The 24,319-nt window shown below is 41.7% G+C and overlaps 6 protein-coding genes across 6 annotated transcripts in view; 2 read left to right on the forward strand and 4 right to left on the reverse strand.

The window, feature by feature from the left end:
- LOC132785890 (1-phosphatidylinositol 4,5-bisphosphate phosphodiesterase classes I and II) overlaps positions 1–24,319 on the forward strand; it is a 64,263-nt gene that overhangs the window by 16,544 nt on the left and 23,400 nt on the right. The window contains 2 exon segments of the mRNA XM_060792198.1: positions 3,770–4,277; positions 17,138–17,284. Coding sequence (XP_060648181.1) covers positions 4,185–4,277; positions 17,138–17,284 — 240 coding nt within the window. The 5' untranslated portion in view covers positions 3,770–4,184.
- On the reverse strand, positions 4,283–9,496 carry LOC132799036 (transmembrane protease serine 9-like). Its single transcript, XM_060811170.1, has 3 exons — positions 8,646–9,496; positions 6,319–7,152; positions 4,283–5,172 (listed from the first exon to the last, which is right to left on the reverse strand). Exons 1-3 carry the CDS (start codon positions 9,473–9,475, stop codon positions 4,332–4,334), a joined length of 2,505 nt encoding a protein of 834 aa, XP_060667153.1. The 5' UTR covers positions 9,476–9,496; the 3' UTR covers positions 4,283–4,331.
- Positions 10,679–11,705, reverse strand: LOC132785926 (lectizyme-like). Its single transcript, XM_060792258.1, has one exon. The coding sequence runs from the start codon at positions 11,688–11,690 to the stop codon at positions 10,782–10,784; it is 909 nt and encodes a 302-aa protein (XP_060648241.1). The 5' UTR covers positions 11,691–11,705; the 3' UTR covers positions 10,679–10,781.
- LOC132789758 (trypsin) lies at positions 13,137–14,184 on the forward strand. Its single transcript, XM_060798009.1, has one exon. The coding sequence runs from the start codon at positions 13,172–13,174 to the stop codon at positions 14,099–14,101; it is 930 nt and encodes a 309-aa protein (XP_060653992.1). The 5' UTR covers positions 13,137–13,171; the 3' UTR covers positions 14,102–14,184.
- LOC132785936 (uncharacterized) lies at positions 16,972–20,798 on the reverse strand. Its single transcript, XM_060792270.1, has 2 exons — positions 19,704–20,798; positions 16,972–17,336 (listed from the first exon to the last, which is right to left on the reverse strand). The coding sequence occupies exon 1, from the start codon at positions 20,518–20,520 to the stop codon at positions 19,741–19,743; it is 780 nt and encodes a 259-aa protein (XP_060648253.1). The 5' UTR covers positions 20,521–20,798; the 3' UTR covers positions 16,972–17,336; positions 19,704–19,740.
- LOC132785906 (uncharacterized) lies at positions 20,981–23,741 on the reverse strand. The gene has a single exon (XM_060792222.1). The coding sequence runs from the start codon at positions 23,589–23,591 to the stop codon at positions 21,072–21,074; it is 2,520 nt and encodes an 839-aa protein (XP_060648205.1). The 5' UTR covers positions 23,592–23,741; the 3' UTR covers positions 20,981–21,071.

Raw genomic sequence — 24,319 nt, forward strand, 5'->3', positions numbered from 1 at the left:
TATGCTTATCTATAAAGCATGCTGAGTATGTTTCAAAGTATGACTAAAGAATACATAGAGTTGATAAAAAACTCCGTAATTAGTTATTCTTTTACAGAAACTAAGAGGAACTATAATCAGAAATTACGGAAACATTATATAGCAATAAATCTCTATAAATACTTGATAGCATTCGAGATAATTGCGAACCATTGACTAATAATATTTATTTCCATGCTTTAAGAGCATGTGTAATTTATATAAAAAGTATTTTATGGCTGCAAATACATCGCATAGTTACTAAAATATGTCATCATTAATTTTAAAATAATTGTTATTTATGAGGAAAGAAAAAACGCGATAAACTCAAGAATAACATTTTGGATCACTATTGTATGATGTTAAGGAGGATTATTAAATTAAGATTGAAATTCAACAAAAAATCTAGATTGTCCAATCGCGAAATTCATTATTATAATCTTGTTTTAAGAATGATTTTCAACCCAATCTTACATAACATTTTATTTTTTAAGATGAAACAAATCCTTAATCAAAACTTGCAATCTACTTTTCGATCTATATTTTTTTCTCTCTGTGTTCTTTTTTTTTAACTAATCATGATAATAGAAATATACTTTTACTAAATTCTAATAGGCCCAAAGTGACCATGTCGCATCCATATTTCAATTAGTTGGCAAACAAAATTTAATTTTCTAACACGAAGTTGCCTTGCATAATAAATGGAATGCAAAAGAAACGCTTTCAAGCATACAAAGTGACCTGGAGGACACTTATTTCAAGAGGCCGTCTTGTTTATCACACACAACATCTAATGTGTGCCCAGAGAGAGAAAGTGAGAGAGAGAGAGAGAGAGAAAGAGAGCGAATTAACTGACCATGAAGTACACACTACTAAAATTGCGATGCTCATAAAGTGAGCACTTTGAAAACATAAATAAATCCCCCCAGAAGACGACGACGATAGAGTATTAAAAGTTTCGTCTTCGGCACTTTTTGCACAACAAAATTCACAGTTTACAGTCGGATAACATATTTTTGACTGGCACTTTGATTTATGGCGCTGATCCCGACTACAAGAGCGGGTCTAGGGATTGAGGGTTTTCAGAGAGTTTGGGGTTTGGCTTTCTGGGTTCTGTTTGGGGTCTGCCATTTTGTTCTGTTCTGTTTGTGTCGTATGCATGATTCATGTGACTCTCCAGCTCTCAGTTATTATTGTTGTTGTCGCTTCGCTCTGCTAAAAGTGGAAGTCACTTCAAATCTGTGTGTTGCCGCTGTGATTTCCTGCCCCCATCCTTCCCACTCTCTTGCCACCCCAGTCGTGGGTACATCTGCAAATTGCCTGCAATAAATTTTTGCCCGTTTGCCATAAAACACTTAAAACGATTTGTGCGAGAGTCAGAAAGAAAGCACACACAAACCAAAAAAAAAGTAAACCAAAAAAAGAAAAATAGGGAAGAGGAGAAAAACTCGAAACGGCGTCGCTTGCAATTTTCATTCGATTTGGCTCCGTGTGCTCCGATTGTTATATAACCCATAACAATTTTCCAATCATTTCCACACGCATTTTGCATGCAAAACAAAATGCTTAATTATTTCCGGCAGTCGCTCAATTTGCTTGCTGCGTCTGTATGTGTGATGTATGACGTCACAAAATTTCACTCAATTTTCGAAAAATTGCCAAGTAAATACAACACAAATTTAATTTTATTTACGAGAGAATTTCGACCAAACAACGCAACAAAAACAAATGACTTCCTTTGCTCAATGATGATAATGTGTGTGTGAGAGAGTGTTTGTGTGTTTGTAACACCCACACACCCACACATACACACACAGATTGGGAAAAAGTTATGTGGTTTTCTCGGACTGGCTAAAAGTTTTGCTTACATTTTCATTTTGTGGCAAGTTGGCTGGAATTGGTTATGGCATGGCCAAAAGAAATTATAAATGAATTAGTTCGAAAATCACGTGTGTGTCTGTTGTTCTGTTCTTTCTTTCCTTATTCTATATCTTTTTCTGGGTTTTCCTTTGTCTCAGCAAGTTTGCTTTGTTTGTAAGTGGATTATGAGTTTTGAAAGCAACAGCAACAGCAACAGCCAAAAGCCTCAACTCAACTTTGCCATGATTCACATCCCCAGAAGATTGCTGAATGAAGTCGAGTCCGAGTCCGAGTCCGAGTAAGAGCGTCGCTTTTATCGACAGCTGTCATCGGAGAGCATCTGGGTGCTGTAGTTCCGTTTCGGACTGCCGCACAAACCGGATGCCTATTTCAAGATACGCAGACAATACACTAAAACGAGAACTGAGCACAGTTCAGTTACCGCTACAGGTCAAAAGTTCGACTGCTAATTGAAAACCCGAAAGCTGTAAACTCGAAATGTTTGTGCGCCAAATTAGCGAAACAATTTTGCATAAATGAAATGCGAAATGCGAAAAATGCACAATGAATAGATGGGATGGGGAAGGGATGGAGATGGGGAGAAGATGCCTAAAAATAGACTAACAAAAGCGAAACCCACACTCTGAATGCCAATTCAGCCAGAGCCAAAGAAAGGCAGCTGGCAACAGACTTCAGACTTCAGACTTGACCTTAACACGCAACTCGAACGCAAACGCGAATGCGAAGCGAGACAAAAGCGCAACCAAAAGACATTTTCATAAATATGAAAACAGGCAAACGAAAAGGGGAGAACAAGGGGGGAACGCGAATCGATTTGACTAAAACCAAAGCAGCATTAATTCCGCACCCTTTATTGCCATATTTTATAAGCGCGTCCTTGGCGCGCTTTTTTCGCTGATTCGCAGCGACTTGACTTTCGTGATTAAGTTGAGGTCACATTTGGAAAGCCTTGTCTTCTATCTGATGATGATGAAACGTTGAAAATAAATCAAAAAGACAGTTAAAAACTTGTAAAGCATTCGATTTTTAATTCCCTTCTAGTCTACGGGTAAATTTGAACCTGCAGGAAATTTATGCTATGTGAGCCTGTCCGTCTGTCTGTCTGTCCGTCCGTCTGCCCGTATGAAACACTGGATATCAAAAACTATAAGAGATAGAGCTATAATCACAATTTGATATATTTTGTACTGCATGGTGTATTTAAAAGATTTAAGATTTTAAGATTTCAAGATTTCTGCGGTATATTTTTGGTATATTTGTAAAATTTTGTTTCATTTTATCATTTAGTACTATAATACGCATATTCAAAATGTATACCAAATATAGGTTTTTGTATTTTTTGGTATATTTGTAATGTGGTGGTATATTTTTGGTATATTTGTACAATCTAATTTTATTGAAAATGAGTGGCAGGTACCTCACAGTCGACCACTCTCGACCGGTTCTTTCTTACTTATTTATATTGATTTCATTTCCAATTTAATGTTACTATTTTGGTTCTCTAAAATTCGCAATCATTTACAAATGTCAGGCTATAAAAAATGTTGGCATATGCGACAGCAAGCAGAGTGCAACTAGCCAAATTAAATGACAGTCGAACAATGAGAGCTGTTTGCAATTTGTGCCTGCTGTGACCGCTTTTCATTAGCCTCTGATCAATGATGCCTGTGGCACGTGCAACTTGATTTGGTCATGCTTTAAAGGCTCTTCGAGTGCAAAATTCGAGAGTCATGGCCAGAGGAGGCTTTTGCATATTTGATTCATGGATAACTAACTCTATTGAATGGCATTGCAAACAAGAAACCAGAGAGAGACAGAGAGAGCCACAAGCATTCGATTCACATTGTTTTCTTTTCGCTTTTCGTTGCAGCACACGGAATTTTAATCAAACTGCAAAAGCGAAGCACCCGCAGAATGCAGCAGGCGCAGCGCATGAAGCAGGTGTAGTCGTGAAGCAGGTGAAGCCACAGCAACGGCAACGGCAACCGGGTCTAATTGAGGCCAGGACCAGGACACGGTCAAATGGCGTCATTTGTATGCAAAGCAAAGCCAGCAACAATTGAGAGAGCCGCAAACACAACAAAGGCAATGTTGCGACGAGGCTAAGCCCAAAGTCGAGACCAGAGACCAGAGTTGCAAATAAATAAAAGCGCATCAACGCACCCAGAGGTCACCCAGAGTAACCTAGAGATTGAGAGGGTGAGAGAAGAGGATCAAAACAGCAACAGCAACAAAGGAAACCCAAACAACCAACAACAGGAAGCAGCAGCAAAGTGAGTGGCAGAATGATGAGCGCAGGAGGCACCTACATATCGACGGCCAGCGTGGAGGTGCCACAGGCGCTGCAGGATGGCGAGAAGTTCATCAAATGGGACGACGTAAGTAGTAATCGCAAATCACAAATATTTATTATTCATATCTCGAGAGAGAGCTTAGAAGTCGTTCTGGTGCTCCTCGATCCAATCGGCATAAGAGCCAACGGAAGTGTAGACCGAGGGGTACTTGGTGCTGGCACAGGGAGTGTAGCCCCAGGAGACAACACCGATCTGTTGGTACTCGCCATTGGATTGCCTGTTGACCAGGGGACCGCCGCTGTCACCGTTGCAAGCGCCGTCGGTGAGGCCGCTGGTGAAGGTGCAGACATTGGTATCGGCCAGCTTGTTGCCGCTGGGCAGAGCCTTGGCGCAGTCAGAGTAGCCAATGATGTTCACATCCAGTTTCTGCAGTTTGTCGGGCAAGGAGCCAGAGTTGTCGCGTCCCCAGCCGAAGAGCACACCATCGGAGTTGGCCGAGAAGGTCTTGCCGGGCAGTTGAATGGTCGATACGGGGGAGCTGCCATCGCGATTGCGGACGGTCAGATCGAAGGGCTCCGAGAGGAAGACCAGACCAATGTCGTAGGGTCCGACACCGCCGCCGTATTTCTCGTGAATCACCTGACGCGAGCTGCTGGCCTGACGGATCTGGGTGGTGGTCTTGTCCGTGCGGCTGTGAGCACCGGCAACCACCTGGAAGTTGGTGTAGGTCATGCAATGGGCAGCAGTCAGCACGAGATCGGGCTGGATCAGAGAGCCAGCGCAATAATGCGAGCCAGAGGTCGACTGCAGGGAGACAATGAAGGGAGCCTCGCCGGAGGTAGCCTCCTGGCCGTTGATGATACGTCCCTCGGGGAAGCCTGGCCAGGCGATGGTGTTGGCGCTAGCCGAGGCCACGGCCAGCACAAGAAGTGCCACAAATTGTTTCATACCGATTGCTGTGTTGCTGCTACCGCTGCTACTGTTGTCATTTCAGACTCGCGCTGTTGCTTTTATAGCGCTTCTGCTTATCGCAGATAATGAATGGCATGGTTATCATGTTTTTGCAGTCTAATCGATGTGACAGATTTACAATCCGTCCGTCTGTCAGTCGGACGCTTCGTTAGTGCTTTTGTCCTGATTACCTCTATCTATTTCGCCTCATTTAGATCGTGTCAAGTCGCCACTCTTGATCAATATCAATGGCAATTGATTACCTGAATAGCTTTGCCTCCTCCTCAAGTAGCTGGCGGCCTACTTCTGCTTCTTCTTCCACTTTTCGTAAATAAATAATGCGGCAAGTGGATCGTAAATCTGCTGCTATTCCTAAACATCAATGATTCTCTTTATGGGCAACCGTATATTAAGCTAATCTATCTAAACAAAGCACACGAAGTGCGTCTAGTATTTGGTTTATTTTTTGCCAAATCATCCGACTGATTTTAAGCGTGTTGTAAACCAAAAGAAGTGTTAAAAAATTTCCGTTAGCAAGCCGCAGCCAACTTAACGCTTAGTTTATAAGGCATTGGCGTTGCCACACTATCGTAAATTAGAAGCTTTTGCTCTTATCTAGACATTTCTTCGAATTGAGAACTAACTCATTGGCGAATTTGTTGAACAAAAGGTGAACTTCATGTCTTTAAAGTTGCCAGACTGATAAAATTCCAATGTTCTTCATCATAAGAATATGATTCAGTTCATTTTCAAATAAAAATTTATCAGATCGTATACTTTATAACTATTTCAGAGATGATAAACTTCCATTTATAGTATTAAAAAAAAAAACTCTTTAAAAGATTTTTTGAATATATGTATTTGTTGAATAAAAGATCATCTTCCCCAATTCGTTCACTCATAGATTTGTTGAATAAAAGATCATCTTCCCCAATTCTTTAACGTTGTCACACTAATGAAATTCAAAATTTTTCTTTCATAGGAATTGAGAACCATTTAAATAACAATTTTATTCAAAACTTTTGCAAGTTTCATAGTTAATCTGGTATAATCCAGATATCTTATAGAGAGAACTCAACAATTATACACTCCTAATACAGATACAAAAGATATTTCAATTACTTGTTGAAAAGTAAATTTAGTATGTGTTTATTTTATAAAATACACAAATTAGTAGAGAATGTAGTAGGCACTCTGGACCTTGGCAACCCAGTCAATGTAGGCAGAGACACGGGTGTACACAGATGGGTAGTTGGCCAGACCGCAGGGAATGAAGCCCCAGGACACAATGCCAATGAGTTCAGTGTCGGCATTCTTGTGCTCCACAACCAGAGGACCACCAGAGTCGCCGTTGCAAGCGGATTTGCTCTGCTGCAGCGAGTCCGAGCAGATGTTGCTCTCAGCCAGCTTCGAGTTCTCTGGCATCTTCTCCAAGCAGGCATCGTAGTTGACGATGTCGGTGGTCATGGTCTGCAGAGTCGAGGCAGCGGAGAACTGGAAGGCCTTGGGCTGTCCCCAGCCATACAGATGGGTCTCTCCCTCGTGGATCTCATTGCGGCTGGGCAGAACAGCGGGCTTAACCCAATCGTTGAACTCAAAAGGCTCGCTCACGTGCAAGATGGCAATATCGTAGGGTCCAACACCACCGCCGAACTGCTCGTGGACACGTCCAAAGTCAATCACACGCTGCTGAGTGCGCTCATCAACCTCAGCGCGCTTGTGGAGACCAGCGATGACGCTCATTCCAACGGGGTTGGAGATGCAGTGGGCAGCAGTCAGGATCCATTCCTTGGAGATGATGGTGCCGCCGCAGCTGTGTGAGTGACTCTCGGGCTTGGCAGCCAGGGAGACGATGTAGGGCGCAGAATGAGGATCGGCATCGGTGCCGTTGATCACGAAACCGGTGGCAAAGCTGGGAATAACCTTGACTAGGGCGTCGGTCAGTTTGCCAGCCTGGGTGCTGGCCACCAGCAGGGCGAACAGAGTGACAGCAAGTACCTTCATTTTACTTCAATTTCCGCAGTTCGAGTGTTGGTCATGCTGGTCTAGACGCGTCTTTTATAGAGGTTATAACTAGGAAGCTCACGTGCTCTTATCGACTGATTAGCAGATGGATTTATGGAAAAGATTTACGTCTTAGTGATAATCATTCTTTATTGTAAGCGATTATTGCTTGTCACACTATCAAAATTCTGCTTAATCGAAGTGTGGAGTTTCATCATATGCCCTTGGCTGATAAGAATGTGAATTACGTATTATCCTTTTCTTTTCATTAGATCGAAGTACATTGTAGAAAATCAGCTGAGTAGATTATGAGTAAAAGAATCGGACTATGAAGATTTATAAAAGGTAATATGGGCTCCCTCAACCAAACTAAATTATGCATATATTTAATTAAAATCTATAAATACATCGCTAGTGAAAACCGTATTCCAATTATTTATCACAAATATTCTAAAATTAAAAAATCTGGCATCTCTTGAACGAAAATAGATCAATAAATTATATCAGAACACTATGCTCATAAATTATGAATTTGACAGCAATCATGAAATACACAGTTCAAGAACCGACAAAAAAATGTCTATCAAAAAAATAAAAATCTAACAAAATTATATATCAAGTAAGAAATCTACAGTCGAGTGTACTCGACAGTCAGATACGTGCTACCTATTGTGAATAAAAGCAAAACAGTGGGATATTAATTTTAAAATATACCAAATTTATATACCAACAAAATACTACAAATATACCAAATGATATATTTGGTATTTGAAATATATTAGATGGAACCATTATCATTACCGCAAAAATACTAAATATATACTAAATGGTATATTTGGCATTTGAAATTTATTAGATGGAACCATTGTCATTACAAAATTAATATACCACAAAAATACTAAATCTATACCAAATGATATATTTGGTATTTGATATATATTAGATTATGATTAAACTCAACTCTATATAATAATCTGCCCAATAAAAATATTATATATTTCAAATATAGATAGATAGCTTTCGTTATAAAATATATTTGTCGAATCACCATTATTGCTTGTTATCGATAGTATTTCTGGAGAATTCCAAAAAAGTCACACGCTTCATTTGGCGTCACGCTAAAAAGCTTTTAATAATTCACAAGTAAAGAAGACAATCTAGACACTTCTAATCAGATTGAGATTAGCCGCTCAAAGCTTTCAATTGTGCTATGATTGGGCAAAAGTAAATCGCAAGAATTCAATGGCACACGCCCCCAGACAAAGTGCAAAATAAGCCTAAGTAAACACCATAAATTATTAGTCTAATTGCACCTGAGCTAATCTAGTTAAAATTAGAAAATAATCTCAAGTCATAAATTCCCAAAATTAGCTGAAGTCGATGACAATTAAAAATAATCCACATCGTATATTTAATTAAACTGTGCTTGACTAGAGTCAAGCATGTTTATTGAATTAAAGCAAACATCAAACTATCCCACTTTCTCTCACATCTTAGTAGAGAGTGTAGTAAGCACTCTGGATCTTGGCAATCCAGCCAATGTAGGCAGAGACGCGGGTGTAGACAGATGGGTAGTTGGCCAAACCGCAGGGAATGTAGCCCCAGGAAACAACGCCAATCAACTGAGCTGGAGTTGCAGGACGTTCAATGACCAATGGGCCGCCAGAGTCACCGTTGCAAGCGGAGATGCTCTGCTGCAGGGAGTCTGAGCAGACATTGGTCTCGGCCAGGGGAGCGGTATCGGGAAGAATCTCCTTGCACTGCTCATGAGGAACAATCTGGGTTTCCACAGTCTGCAGAACCTTGGCGGCAGTGAAGACGTAAGACTTGGGTTGTCCCCAACCATACAGATGGGTCGCTCCTTCGTTGATTTCACCATCGCTGGGCAGAGAAGCGGGCTGCACCCATTCGTTGAAATCAAAAGGCTCGCTCACGTGTAAGATGGCAATATCGAAGGGTCCAACACCACCGGAGTACTGCTCATGGACACGACCGAAATCAACCTGACGCTGCTGAGTGCGCTCATCAACTTCAGCGCGCTTGTGGAGACCAGCAATGACGCTCATTCCAACGGGGTTGGAGATGCAGTGGGCAGCCGTGATGATCCACTCCTTGGCGACGAGGGTGCCGCCGCAGATGTGCGAGTGCTTGTCGAAGTTGGTGGCCAGCGAGACGATGTAGGGTGCGGCATGAGGATCAGCTTCTGTGCCGTTGATCACGTAGCCAGTGGGGAAGCTAGGAATAACCTTAGCTAGGTTGTCGGTCAGTTTGCCAGCTTGGGTGCTGGCCACCAGCAGGGCGAACAGAGTGACAGCAAGTACCTTCATTTTACTTCAATTTCAGAAGTTCCAGTGTTGACCATGCTGGTCTAGACCCGTCTTTTATAGAAAGCTTATGGACTCTTATCGACTGATTAGCAAATGGTTTTATGAAAAAGATTTCCGTTTTAGCGATAATCCTAATGATAATCTTTATTCTTTATTGTAAGTGAATATTGCTTGTCACACTATACAAATTTTGTTTAAGCGAAGAGTAAAGTTTCTCCACATGCCCTTGGCTGATAAGAATGGGAATTACGTAGTATCATTTTATTTTCAATAGATCAAAGTCCATTTTAGAAAATTAGCAGAGTAGATTATGAGAAAAATATTTGAACTACCATAAAAAAATTAATAAAAAAAAAAGATCAGTTTAAAAAAATTTGATAAAAATATAGATAGTTTTTGGAATGAAATATATTTTATGAAACTATCAATATGTCTATATCGATAGTTTTTGTTAAGATATATATTGGTTGAATCCTTATTATTGCTTGTTATCGATAATATTTCTGGGGAATTCCAAAATAGTCAGACGCCTCATTTAGCGTTAAGCTAAAAAGCTTTTAATAATTTAAAACTAAAGACAGCAATCTCGACGCTTCTAATCTGGTTGAGATTAGCCGCTCAAAGTTTTCAATCGTGCTTTGATTGGGCAAAAATAAATCGCAAAAAATTGAAAGGCACACGCCCACAGATAAAGCACAAAGTAACTCTAATTAAAAATCATAAGTTATTAGTCCAATTGCACCTGAACTAATCTACATACTCAAAACTTGCCATTCACTTTACTCTTTCTCGATTATTCTAACTCTCTTGTGATGTTAGTTATGCTCCTTTTACTACTCTCCTATCTCTGTTACGTCACTGTTCTTCTTAATATTATATAATTTTGAGGAAAACATCGATGTTCATATCCGTTGATGTTTTTAAAATAGAATATCGATGCATCGCTTAACATCGATATCAATAAACATTGTACAACATCGCTATACCAAATACCGATAGTCGTTTTCAATGTTTTCAGCATCACTAATTTTTTAAATCGAATAGTTTTTAGGGATGAGCGCGACATCGAATTGTCAACTGAAAAAGTGAAAAGCAAAAAGATCACGATGGATTGGATATGAAACGAAAGGATTAGCCAGAATTGTTAGAAAGTTTAAACAAACATCCAGATAGTTGAATATTAAGAACAAATCTTTAAATCTATACAATTAAACATAATACACATCGTATATTTATTTAAACTGAGCTCAACTGGAATCAAGCATGTTTATTGAATTGAAGCAAACAACCAACTAACTCTCTCGTCTTAGTTGAGAATGTAGTAAGCACTCTGGATCTTGGCAATCCAGTCAATGTAGGCAGAGACGCGGGTGTGAACCGATGGCAAGTTGGCCAAACCGCAAGGAATGTAGACCCAGGATACAATGCCAATCACCTGAGCGGGAGTATCTTCACGCTCAATAACCAATGGACCGCCAGAGTCACCCTGGCAAGCAGAGATGCTCTGCTGCAGGGAGGCCGAGCAGACATTGGTCTCAGCCAATGGAGCATCATCGGGCAGAATCTCCACGCACTGCTCATGAGGAACAATCTGGGTGGTCACAGTCATTAGAGCCTTGGAGGCGGTGAGGATGTAAGACTTGGGTTGTCCCCAGCCATACAGATGGATCTCTCCCTCGTTGATCTCGTTGGCACTGGGAAGCGTAGCCGGCTTCACCCACTTGTTGAATTCGAAGGACTCACTCACGTGCAAGATGGCAATATCGAAGGGTCCAACACCACCGGTGTACTGCTCATGGATACGACCGAAATCAATCTGACGCTGCTGAGTGCGCTCATCGACTTCAGCACGCTTGTGGAGACCAGCGATGACGCTCATGCCAACGGGCTTGGAGACGCAATGGGCAGCCGTGATGATCCAATCCTTTGCGATGATAGTGCCACCGCAGATGTGTGAGTGCCTCTCAAAACTGGTCGACAACGAGACAATGTAGGGCGCGGCATGAGGATCAGCTTCGGTGCCGTTGATTACGGCTCCGCTGGGGAAGCTTGGTACAATCTTGGCTAAGACATCGGTCAGTTTGCCAGCTTGGGCGCTGGACGCCAGCAAAGCGAACAAGGTGATAGCAAGTACCTTCATGGCTGAATGAGTTGTGGACTCTGAATGATTGGATCGTTGATATAGGGCTAGGTTTTTATAGGCGATCGCTGTCATGGTCTAATCGGGTCCGATTAACAGATAGATTTATGAAAAAGATTTCTCTGTTGCCTTATCATCAGTTTATTATATTAAAGTTTCCCCAATTAACGCAGTGTAGCTGATCCCCCAGTCAGAAACTTGTCATCGAACGATAAGGATCGTGTCCTTGAATACACTCATGGGTTTTTCCGCAACTTTTACACTTTAAACGCGTGTGTAAAGTGTAATGGCAAACGAGGTGTGAGCGACTTCCCTTCTCACGTAGACATAAAAGGGCGCTAAAAATACATGTGTATGGGGGTCTATAAATGGAAACACGTCCTTGGTCCTTGGCTGCGTTCATGAGTGCACGCAGAGCATGAACGAATGGACAGTGTCCTCTCGATGGCGGCAGATGCTGGCTGGCTGACCGTTAACCAATTCCCCATTTTCCACAATTTCCCACATTTTCCAGGCTTTGCCAATTAAAAGCAAATTTTACGCCGCAGCGGGCTTTGGACTTTGTCCGACCGCACAAATTGTGTACACATTTAAAACCAACAACAAGAGGAACGACAACATTAGCACAGGACTGGGAAATGCCCAGCGGCGGGAAAATACCGTGTGTGGCATAAAGACCACTTAAAAGTCCAGTTACCCGTTGATGATAATCAACTTTGTGCAGCACACGAGGCGAGAGAGGCAACACCTAAAGAGTCATTTCATAATGGACAATTGATTGATGACTGGCTAATTGAAATTTGATAAAACTGCATCAGGATTAAAGACATATTTGATTAAAACGAGCATAATTGAGAGATTGTGTAATTGAAGTCATATTTCAGTAAGAATGACCAATTGACTGACGTAAGATTGCTCTATAGATTATGCAATTAATAGTGGACTATTAAAAGATTACCAAATTGTCTAGAGATTAGGGAGTATAGACCTTTGCAGATTAAATAAAAACCTATTACATGCTTAGTTGGTAATTCCCGGTGTTTTTAGGGTATCTCCGTGAATCGAATCAATAGCTATTAATTGTATTAAGATTTACAGCGTGACAAGAAAATTCTTGCTGATAACTTGATCACGTTTAGATTGATTATTAAAACAAAACTTACCCAATCCATAAAAATAGAAAATTGTGCTGAGTTATTTTTCTGCAAATAAAGGAGAAATAAGAAGAGAAAGCTTAATAATATTCTTTACTAAAAAGTAAATGATTAATTTTATAATTAGTGTTGTTAAGACAGAGTTTGAATCCAGTTAAAAATGCGTTAAAGGGCATGAAATAGATTAGGAAAAAATCGTTCGGCAACTAGGTGTTAAGCTAGGGGAAATTCGCTCTTCGTTTGTTTCTCTCTCAGTTAGTTTTCCTCTCTCGTAGTCTCTAGCTAAAGATAATCACTCGTGCTACCTTCGTGCCTTTATCTAGGCCTTTGTAAAGCTCCGTGCGATGTCTATAAAAGAGGAACGGAGCTTCCGGGAGGAGTTCAAAACAAACGCAGTTCGTCATGTTGTCGCTCAAAATTGTGTTGGCTTTGCTGCCGCTTTTGGCGCTGGTCAACGCCAAGGTCAACAGTCCCCCCTTGGGTCATTACCTCGCCGGACACTTCGACGATGTGGATGCCTCATCATCGGTGAGCAGTCTCTTGGAGAAATTGCTGCTCAAGCTGAAGGAAGAACACTACGAGGAACCCTCAGCACGCATCATCGATGGCTTCGATGTCCAGGGTGTGGATAATGCCGCCTATCTCGTCTCGCTGAGTCTCACTCCCCTCGTCTACAGTCATCAGTGTGCTGGCGCCATTATCGGCAAGCGTTGGGTGCTCACCACGGCGCATTGTGTTGAGGAATTGCGCAGCTTTAACAACGGCATTATTGGCTCGGCCATCTATGCGGGTCTCGCCAATCGCTCCAATGTGAGCGACGCTCAGGTGCGCTACGTGGACTTTGCCTCGTCGCATCGCTCATTCAATGGCAACGCCGGCAGCGACAACATTGCCCTGCTGCATGTCACTGAGTCATTCGTCTATTCGACACGTGTGCAGCAGATTGCGCTGCCCGACCTCGATGAGGATTACAGTGGAAAGACGGCAATTGCCTACGGCTGGGGACTGACCGATGTCGATGGCGATGAATACTCCAAGGAGCTGCAATATGCCTTTGCCCCGCTGTTGAACAGCACTCGCTGTGCCGAGCTCTTGCCCTCGGATGCGCCACTCACCAAGAATCAGGTGTGTGCCGAGATCAAGGCATGCTACGGCGATGGTGGCACTCCGCTCGTCTACTGGCCCATCTCGGGACCTGCTGAGCTGGTGGCTCTCGGCTCCTGGAGCTACATGCCATGCGGATATGCCAGCCGACCGACGGTATACACTTCGGTGCCGACGTATGTGGATTGGATCTATCAAGTGATCAGCGCGTATTATCAGCTGAATTGAGCAATATCTAGAATCTAAATCGAGCGATCTTTGCGTAATACAACACTTGTCGGCAATTAAATAGCAAACAATACCATATCTAATCTCTGGCATTTCAATTCACCTCCTACTAGATATCGCAGGGCAGGGCAACCAAAAGCGATGGTCACTCAACTTGCCGATAAGCTCGTCGCATTCGCATTCGACATTCGGCATTCGATTGCCCAAATTGTCGTCAGGTTGAACACCATGACTACATAGTTGTCATACAATACACAAAGACAGCTGTGCGGAGGTCGAGTTCATGGTCAATTTAAAGCTAGTGTGTGTGACTCTGGAGTGTGCACATCAATCTTCATTTTGGGCTGAGGCGAAACAGCGAGGCGAGCAATTGTGTGACACGAAGTTGACAGCTGCTCTGGCTGTTGATTGCATCCACAGCCATTTGCTTGAGTAACGAATGCTGCTTAACGAGTGCCGAATGTACTACACTGCGTATACTTAATAAGTGATGCCAAACTTTAAACCAACAAGAGAACACACGCAACAGCAAGTTTCGAGTGCTTGACAAACTTTGCACAGGTGACAAGCATTCTTATACCTCGTAAACTTCACACAAAAGGGCTATATATGTGAGTCAGTCAGGAGAATAAATGTGAGAGTTTTGTGTAAGCATCCGTTGTGCCAGCATTAAACATTCTTTAACATTGTTATGACATCATTTGCATATAGTTTGAAGCTGCAGCTGCTGACACTTATTCCAATAGTTTTCGTTTTGTCCCCCCAGTTAAGTGCGAAGGAGCAGAAGCAGCAGCAACAGCAGCTGAAGCCAAACACTCTCCACACACACTTGCGACTTAGAAGTGACACCACTGACTAACACTGAAGCATGGCCCCGCCCCAAAGAGCATTTGCATAGCTGTTCCCAAAGCTGCTCTCGCTCTAAACTCAGCCCCAAAACACGCACTTGCCTCTTGTCGCTTTATTGGCAGCTCCCCTAAGCATGATTGACAGCGCTAGATGACTGTATCTGTATCTGCCAGATGTATCTGTATCTCCATCTCTATCTGTAGCTCTTTCTGTTGCTATATCTCTATCTGCATCTGCGCCACACTCACACACTCAGAGTTATCCCTTTTCTGTCCAACTAAGGTCCCAGCTCGCATCTACATATATGAGAAGCAGCAGCAGCCTGTTACATCAATTGAATTATGCATGTAATCGCTCTTAGCATTGGCAGCAACAAGGCCAACCAAGCGACAAGTGTCTGCGATACAGTTTTCCAGTCACGAGCACAACAACATTTTTGAGCCAGTTTATTTGTTGGTTTACACCAAATTTCGCATATTGAAATCAAATTAACAACTCGATGTTTTGGGTGGCTTGATTGGGGGATTGCGATTGGGATTGCTGGATCAATTAGTTCAGAGTAATTAGACAAACAGGCCAAGAGCTCAAGTGGCCAAGAAGGAGGAGCTTGTAGGCTAAACTGTAGTCCAATTAGCGTTGCCCCAAAACCCTTTTCCAATGGCATCCCAAATATCCCTCGACAAAATATGCGCTTAATTGAATATCAAAGTGGCATGGGAGACAGGCAAAGCAAACCAAACCAAACCTGACCCAAACGCTTCCCCCACAGGAGAAGGCGCTGCGCATATTTCGGAGTGCAAGTAAATGTTTTCAATATCAATTATTAGGAAGGCACTTTCGTTGGGTTGGCAACGAACTGACGATTGACGGCGCGGAGGAGACGGAAGGGAGCAGAAGTCCCGGAAGGGGACTGTGGCCGACCCCCAAAAGTGAAATTGTAGCCACTTTGGCACCTTTGCGAGTTCATTAAACCAACATCAGGCAAAAGGATAATGAACTCATCGCGCTCTTTTGGCCAACACAATTTTGCTCATTACGAGCATTTCAATGTTCATCGCCAAACATTAGAATAATTCCCACCAAAATGGTAATGGCCTTACTTCACTGGGTTCACTTACAGTTCAAGTTATGTCCAAGAGAATGTAAGCTGAGCTAGCAGCGGAGGGAACTTTTGTTTTCGTCTATGATATATCACATTGAGGCCTCAGCTACTTAATCAACTGAAACTCTTGTGTCATAATTTAAAATTCCATGTTATTAAATATTTCACCATAAAATGAGACAGCGATAATTCTGGGAAGAAGATATCGATTCAAAAGAACAAGCAGTGAAATTTTATGTGCGAATTATGAAACATGACTATAATGTGGTTATAAATTCTGCACAAATTTCGACAGCATACACATTTCGAGTGCCTAGTTAATGCCAGTGCAAAGTATTTTTGCTTTCACACCATTTAATGCCCAGCACCCAAAATTGAATGTCATCTCAACGAGTTCCAGTTTTCATTTGCCTCGTGGCGCGTTTGTTTTGCATATATATTCAAAATATACGTCTATATATATGTATATTTATATATATTGAGGAAAAGCAAAAGAAAATACAAAATATTTCATTTTTGGCTGCGAGATGTTTTATCAAACTCAAGTCTCATAACGCATCTGTTAGCCATTGCCTTCTGTAGGCATTTCGCCAGCTGCGGCCAAGATGAACAAAATTTCGCATTTTTCTCTTGGGGTTTTTATGAATGGATGCTAAAATATTTATGGACCTGAGGGGCAGGGAGCAGGGAGTTGCGGCGGCGGCAACTTGCACATTTTACAGTCTCATTTAATTTGACTTAAATAATAAGCAATGCAATATTTTTGTGTTGTTTCATTGTTGCTTTTTGTGCGTTTTGTGGCGACCATTCTGTGGGCAATCGGAAAATGAAATTCACAACAATAAATTCATTAGGTTGCCTCCCGCATTGCCAATAACCCATCATCAAGTTGAATGAACCGTGAAGAAACGGCGAATGATGACCGAAAAAAATATGGAATTTATTAATAAATTGAATCAATTCGAATAAAAAAAGAACCTCTTATACGCAGTTGGGGTGTTACTGTTGGTGACTTATTCATTTCATATTTGCTACTTTCATCTTTTTCCCACTTCCTTTTATTAATTCTTTCGCTTTCTTTTCAGGACTCGGGCAGCGGTACGCCGGTTACGATGCGCGTGGATGCCAAGGGATTCTTCCTCTATTGGGTCGATCAGAACAATGAGTTGGACATATTAGACATTGCCACCATACGCGACGTGCGCACGGGACAATATGCCAAGAAGCCAAAGGTTCGTATACGTAATATTTGCACATCATTCTATTGATTTATCCGTGTCGATTCTAAAATAAAGAAATATTTGCTTGATTTTCGACACGCACAATGTGGCAGCTCGTCTTTCTGTTTGTGTGTGTGCGTGTTTGCTTTCAACTGTCTACTGCGTGTGTGTGTGTTTGTGTGTGAACGTGCCTCTGGATGTGTACGTGTGTGTACAAATATGCCGAGCTGCTTTCAAATACACTTTGCGAAGCGAAGAACGGATATTATAACAAAGTTAAAGCATTTATATGCTTTTAAAGGGGCGAAACAAAGTCACGAGTAAACTTATTAAAAGCAAAAAGCTTTCGACAACATGCATTAGCTGCCACAGCATTAAAATATCTGCTTAAATTTAATCAAATTGGGAGAGTATAAGGTGGAATCGAATTAGATATTTAAAGTGCGTTACTCTATTGACTCTTAATAAGTGAACTCAATAAATTGTCTATATTTCTAAAGTATTTTCCTATTTTATAAGAGCATTGAAAATTCGGTCTATCGTCTGTTCCAGTTTGTTTTTTCGGGGCATTCCTTATTCCCCGGTTATTTGTTTGTTTGTAAACACATTTTTTTGGAAACAATAATTATTTGGACGGTTGGGCGAGAAGCGAGAGATTGGGATTCGCTTGGGCGATGCAAACAAGAACATTTGGTGAGCTGTTCACATTATGAGCTAATAAAAATTGCTCTGACTGGCGCCCGACCAAACGATTGAAATCCAATTACATGTTGTTGAAATCCAGACAGACGGACAGGACGACGGAGTTTTTCCTCATTGTCCCAGGTAGGCTGGGACATTCAAGTGAGTCTATGCGTCACGCATAATCCTCTCTACGAGAGGCGAGTGGAGTGGTTGTTGGTTGGGCAAATCTTTCGACTTCGGTTTACTTAGCCAGGTCACGTGCGTTGAGTCCAGTTTTCGTAGGTTTACCATTTGGGTTGCGTTGGCCTGTCTCACTCACTCTCTTGCTGTCTCTTTCATTGGCATTTCTTGCTGTCGCCAATTGTAGTTTCAGTTGTTGTTGTTGTTCCTACAGTCTGTTATGCTAGTCTGTTTGTCCGTTTCCCGTGCCACATTCTCTGTTCTCCGTTCTCATCTTGGCGTCCTGTGTGTGTTTCACACAATTTTCCTTTCATGGCGCAACTGCTCATTGTGTGTACTTAGTGCCCATGTGCGTATGTATGTGTGTGTGTGGGAGTGTGGGTGTGTATTCTGTGTGTGACCCAATACATTTATCATTGCAATGACACGGCAACATGCTTCTGATTCCACTTCTTCTCGACTTTCGCATTCGCCTTGTGCAAGGAATTGAGCGCAAAAAGCATTTTACGTAACGTTAGCTAAAAGGAAGCAGCGCGCGAAGACGAAGGGAAGGGAAACACAGCCGGCAGAGCGTATCCTGCCTGCAAATAGGAAACGACAAGAACAACAACAACAACAATGAATCTAAAGACAACAAAAAACATTTGACTTTTTGCTCTGCATTTCCAACAAGAATCCCCTTAAAAAAATAAAGAAATCCCCTCTCACACATCATTTGTTTAAAGCTCCCTTCGTTTTTATTCCGTCGCTTTTTTTGAGGCAATTGTTAGAACTACTGCGCTGCACATTTGAGACAGGTCAATGGGCAAAACCCAGCTCACATGCATGGGTTAGTCGGAATTCAGCAAATCTACGCAAATAAATCATATACGACACACCCAGCTGACTAACTGACTGACTGACTGACCCATCACAAGGCTGCCTCCTCATTCACCTCCTCTCGTAATGAGTTTCGCTTTCTAAGTACTAAGAAGACACAGTGAAATTGTTGCATTCATTAAATACGAAAAAAAAACGAGAGTGAGCAGGTCGAGGGCGCTACCACGCCCACTAGCACTGGCTGCCATGGCAAATATGCGATGATTAACTCGCAAAAGTTGGGCAAAAAGTGCTGCATATGCTGCGGTGCATAAAGTCTACTTAAAAGTCTGCATAAAACTCAACTCAAAGCTAGAAGAGGAACCCACTCTCTCTTTCTCTTTTTCTCTCTCTCTCCCTCTATGTGTGTGTGTGTGCTTGTGGCATGTGGGCGTGGTCGTTGTCGTTTTTGGCGCACGTTGATTAAAAATGTACTTTTGCCTTTGTTTTTGCTTTTGTTGTTGTTGTTGTTGCATTGAAACGAAATGGAATGCGGATTTTATTAAAATTCGCTGAGGCGTGGAACGTTGGCAAACGAAATGGACGCCAAGGGCGAATGTAAAAGGTAAAGAGACTCGGACATACTTAAAGAGGCAACCTATTCCTATCCTCATAACAAATTATGGAATGAACTGAGTAATGACAAGTGAAGGACAAGGCAAACTTCTTTTCAAATACTTATTGTTCCCTGATGTTACCCTCTGCTTACCGAGTCGAGCTTGGAACATGCTCCCCACAACCTTGGTTCATTTTACGTTTCGAGGGCCTCCACAGCACTTGGCGTAGGTTTTATCAGCAGCCGATTTGTCGCTGCTCTTCTGAAAGCATCCGACAAGATGAGTATAAAGTTCATCGTAGTTTCTCGGCTCCGGATCGGGTTCATCAGTCGTTTCACTCATTTCTAAAGCGAATGCAACTTCATAGGGTATGGGATCGTTCTTGTATTTCATCCATTCCAGCTCGGTGCATTTATTACCGGGAAGTCCGCATTGCATCTCGCAATAAGGATGTTTGCGTCGTAAGCCTTGTTTTGGCTTCCGCACTGGTTTCTCCATGTCGAGAGCACTGTTGAGAGGAATAGTTTGACCATCGTTTGTGAAAGGGAACTCAGGGTCTTCGGGCTCAGGACAGTGCAGCCAAGAGAGTGCATTCTTCGAGTTTAGTTTACGCTGAATCGTAGGCATCTTATCGATCATTGACTTCAATTCGCCTCGATTGAGCACGTAGGGTCCTTTTGGCTTTTTTGCCTTTTTGGGAGATTCCAATCCTTTCATGCCTTTTTGTTTCTTCTCATCCTCGATGCCATTGACCTTGTTAAGGCACTTGGACATTGTTGCATTAAACTTGACTGCTTCTGGATTGGGAATGTCCGAGAGAATCCCATAAAATGCCAGCGTATGCTTGTTGGGACTCTGTTTCCACACCTCCAACACATCATCGTTCTGCTCCGATCCAAAGGGCCTCGCACAGCCATTCTCTTCAACAGCATCGGCCAGCCATTCCATGGTCTGGACATTGCTGCACATCGACACCGGAGGTCGAATGCTGGGATAAGTCTCCTTGTTTAGAAATCTGGCTGTCTTGCAGTTTTGGTGTCGTATCACATCGTAAGGCGTGACTTGGGTCCAATCCACCTCTGTAGGGGGGATAATCCAGATCCTGTTTTTCGTTCTGCATGTTGAAGGAATTTGCTGTAGATGTTTCTATTGCCAAACAAAATTTGTAGATTTCTATATTTCTATTTCATGACAAAAATTTTGAAAACCCGGATGTATTTAAATGAACAGCGATGACGAATATATTAGAGAAACAAACACAGATGATTATATTTTAAAAGCTTGCTGCGACTCGCATTTCATAAGAGCAAAAAAAAAAAATATGACATCATTATACTTTAATATTGCAATCAAATTACACCGCAAGCAATCATTTTGTTATTTTTAATCGACAAATATAACTTTCTGTTAAAAAAAAAGCAAAACTGTGTTTAAAACCTAAAACAATAAAGTTTTATTAAAACAGAACAAATAAAACCTAACGACAGAATGACATTAAAATGTTTGTTTCGAAGTTCAGCTTATAACAACTGATTAAGACGCCAGCAGAGGCGATCCTTCAGATTCTGTACTTTAAAGAAGACCTGATATTTATCGTCGTCATGTTTGGGACACAGCAATTTTTGTAAATCCTTTAAAGCATTCAAACGATCAAAGAGCTGGGCAATTTTGGGATTCAAGTTGAAGTATTCCTCGCACTCGATATCATCGCATTTGTGCTGTGGAGCTAGATAATTGGGCGGTTGCCACAACTCATTTGCCTGACGACACAATCGCTGGTGATACTCGATTAATTGACGCTGCTTTTGCTCTCGCAGCATTTGAACAATAAAAGGTGCGTCACTTTTGCGCTGATATAAAGATTCGCAGATCTCACAAGGACAGTCTTCGTTTGGATTTTTTGCTTTTTGCTCGAGAAGCGGTTCCTCGCATGAGACTTCTTTCTGATGTTTACCTTTGCCTCGTTTTTCTATTGATTTCCCCTTAAGTACACCTCCTCTTCGTGAACCACCTTTCACACTAGTATCTTTTGTTTTTCTACGTTTGGCCTTGCGCTTTTCATCTCCGGTATCGCTGGATGTTTTTTTCCAAAATAAAGATGAGCTTAAAGATCCCCTGGGAAAATCGGACGAAAATGAATTCAATTTACCTAGCGACTTATGTAAAACTAAGGGATCACTAGATTCCCTGTCTTCAGTGAGAAATCTATGCTCTATTATATCAAGATCATTTAAACTAGTTGTAGCTTTGGTTTTCGTTTCCACAGTTGTTTTTTTTATGGATTCCTTTTTTGATTTAGACACTTTACCGAGCATATTTCCGACATGGTTAACCCCATTCTTCTTAATGCCTGCTGCCTTCTCAGTCTTCGCCTCTCCTTTCTTTTTATTCTTGATATCGCCGTGATCAGCAGCTCCCATTTTAGAAGATCTATCGCCTTTAACAGGAACACGAGAGTTGCTTTTGCCTCGCTTTTTTTTAACTTCAACTCTACTTAAACCTGCTGCTCCAAAGCCTTCGGATTTTGCACCTGCCGCTTGTAGATTTCCAGAGTTGGTTCCTCCCAGTCCTAAGGTTTTTGAGCTGGCACCTCCTATTTCTAGGGCTTTTGAGCTTGTGGCCTTTAGGTCTAAGGCTTTTGAGCTGGTGGGTCCGAGAGCTTTTAAGTTGGTGGCTCCGAGAGTTTTTGAGCTGGCGCCTCCTATTTCTAGGGCTTTTGAGCTGGCACCTCCTTTTGAGCTGATATTTCCAGAGCCTCCTAAGCCTGCGTCTCCTGTTCCAAACTCTTCGGCTTGTGCACCACCTTCTCTAAAGAGTCCTGAACTTGACAATGCTAATCCGAAGTCCCCAAAGTTAACACCCATATTTTTTGCACCTTTAACAGCGTTCGCTTTGTCACCACTTGATTGATCCCATTCGTCACCATATCCACCGCCAAGACCTTCTCCCAATGCGCCTCCACTTGCCCCATCATCTGCGCTGAAACCAAATTGCTCTTTATTCTTTAAATATTGCTGACAGCACTTATAATAAGACTCTGATAGAGGATCTCGATTGTACTCCTTTTCAAAACAAGATACCAATTGAGAGTAAAGCTCATCGTAGCTCTTTGGCTCGTTATCTAGAACCCTTTCCAATAGCTCCATCTCCTTCTTGAATTTTTCATCATTTAAATTTGGATCTTGTCCGTATTTCATCCATTCAAATTCTGTGAATCTCTTCTCAGGAATTTCATACTTCAAATTGCAATAAACTTGCTTCCTCCTAGCAGCAAACTTTCCCTGACAAACAGGCTTAAAACCATGTTGGGTTTTTTCAAATGGATTATATGTTGAATTGGGGCAATGTAGCCATTTGAGGGCTGTGCTTGGATGGAGGTTTTGCTGAACTTTTGGCATCTCTGCCAGTTTAGACTCCAGCAAGCAGCGATTGAGTATTAAATTGCGGGATGCCTTGGGAGGCTTTTGTGAAAATTTATAGATATTAGAAACATTATTTCTATTCTTCAATTTAGAGGCTCGAACTTTTCTTAAGCACTTGGACACCACTTGATTATATTGCACGGCCTCCGGTGTCTGAATATCAGAGCCAACTCCGTAGAAGCCGAGCGTATCTTTTTGTGGACTTTGTTTCCATATTTCTACAACGTCGTCGTTCTCCATGTTGAATAGCTTACGACAACCCTGATCTTCGACAGCATTTGCTAACCATTCAGCTGTCCACTCAGGATCGCAAAGCGACACTGGTGGCTTGATACTGGGATATCTTTCGCGTTTTTTAAAATCAAAAGCCTTGCAGTTTTGCAACCGCATCAAATCGCAGGGTGTAATTTTGCTCCAATCAAGCACCATATGAGGTCTAATGCTGGGATACATTTCGCTCTTGCGAAATTTAAATAGCTTACAGTTTTTCATTTGAATCACATCGTAAGGACTTATCTGACTCCAATCTAACTTTTGATGTGGACTTTTCGCTAAAGAATAGGATTCTCGTTGATGAAGACTTTTTGCTAAACAGTGAGATTCTTTTTGTGTATGCATCTTGTTAAAATTTCAATTCAAATTGTATATTAAAAACATTAAAAGCCGCAAAAACTTGGACGACACTAAAATTTCTAAAATTTTGTTAAAAATAAAAATTTATGCGATCAAAACATTGTAGTAAAATGAAATGATTAACAATTGGAACTGAATAAATGAAGTTTACTAATGGCGAATATGATTTTTCAACTGAGTATACTGAGATGAATCCCAACTTAATTGTGTATCTGAAAATGCTTGGAACTATGAAATCAAACACAAATGGATTACCCTGTGAAGTTCGTTATATTGCGCATAAAAAAGTTCGAAAATTATAAAAAACATAATTAAGATTGCCATTGTCTTAGTCCTTTCTTCAACTAAAGACACTCACATAGACGACGACAGATGCGATCCTTAAGATCCGTCACATTAAACAAGAGTTCATTGTTCACAATACAATGCTTGGGACCCAACAATTTCTGCAGTTCCTGCATGGCATTTAGACAATCACAATATTCACCAATCTTTGGATTGCTGCAGAAGCAGTTGTCAAATTCAATAGCATCGCATCTATGGGCAGGAGCTGGATAATCTGGATATCTATATTTGATGTATTGGCGATGACACATGCGCTTTAAATAATCACGTTGCTCCCGTCTTTTCTCCTCACGCTTTAGCTGGCGAATCAGCGGAGAATCTGGCTCTTTCTGGCGCCGTTTCATAAACTGACACACTTCGCAAGGGCA

This window comes from Drosophila nasuta, chromosome 2L (genome assembly GCF_023558535.2).
Source record: "Drosophila nasuta strain 15112-1781.00 chromosome 2L, ASM2355853v1, whole genome shotgun sequence".
Lineage (NCBI taxonomy): Eukaryota > Metazoa > Arthropoda > Insecta > Diptera > Drosophilidae > Drosophila > Drosophila nasuta.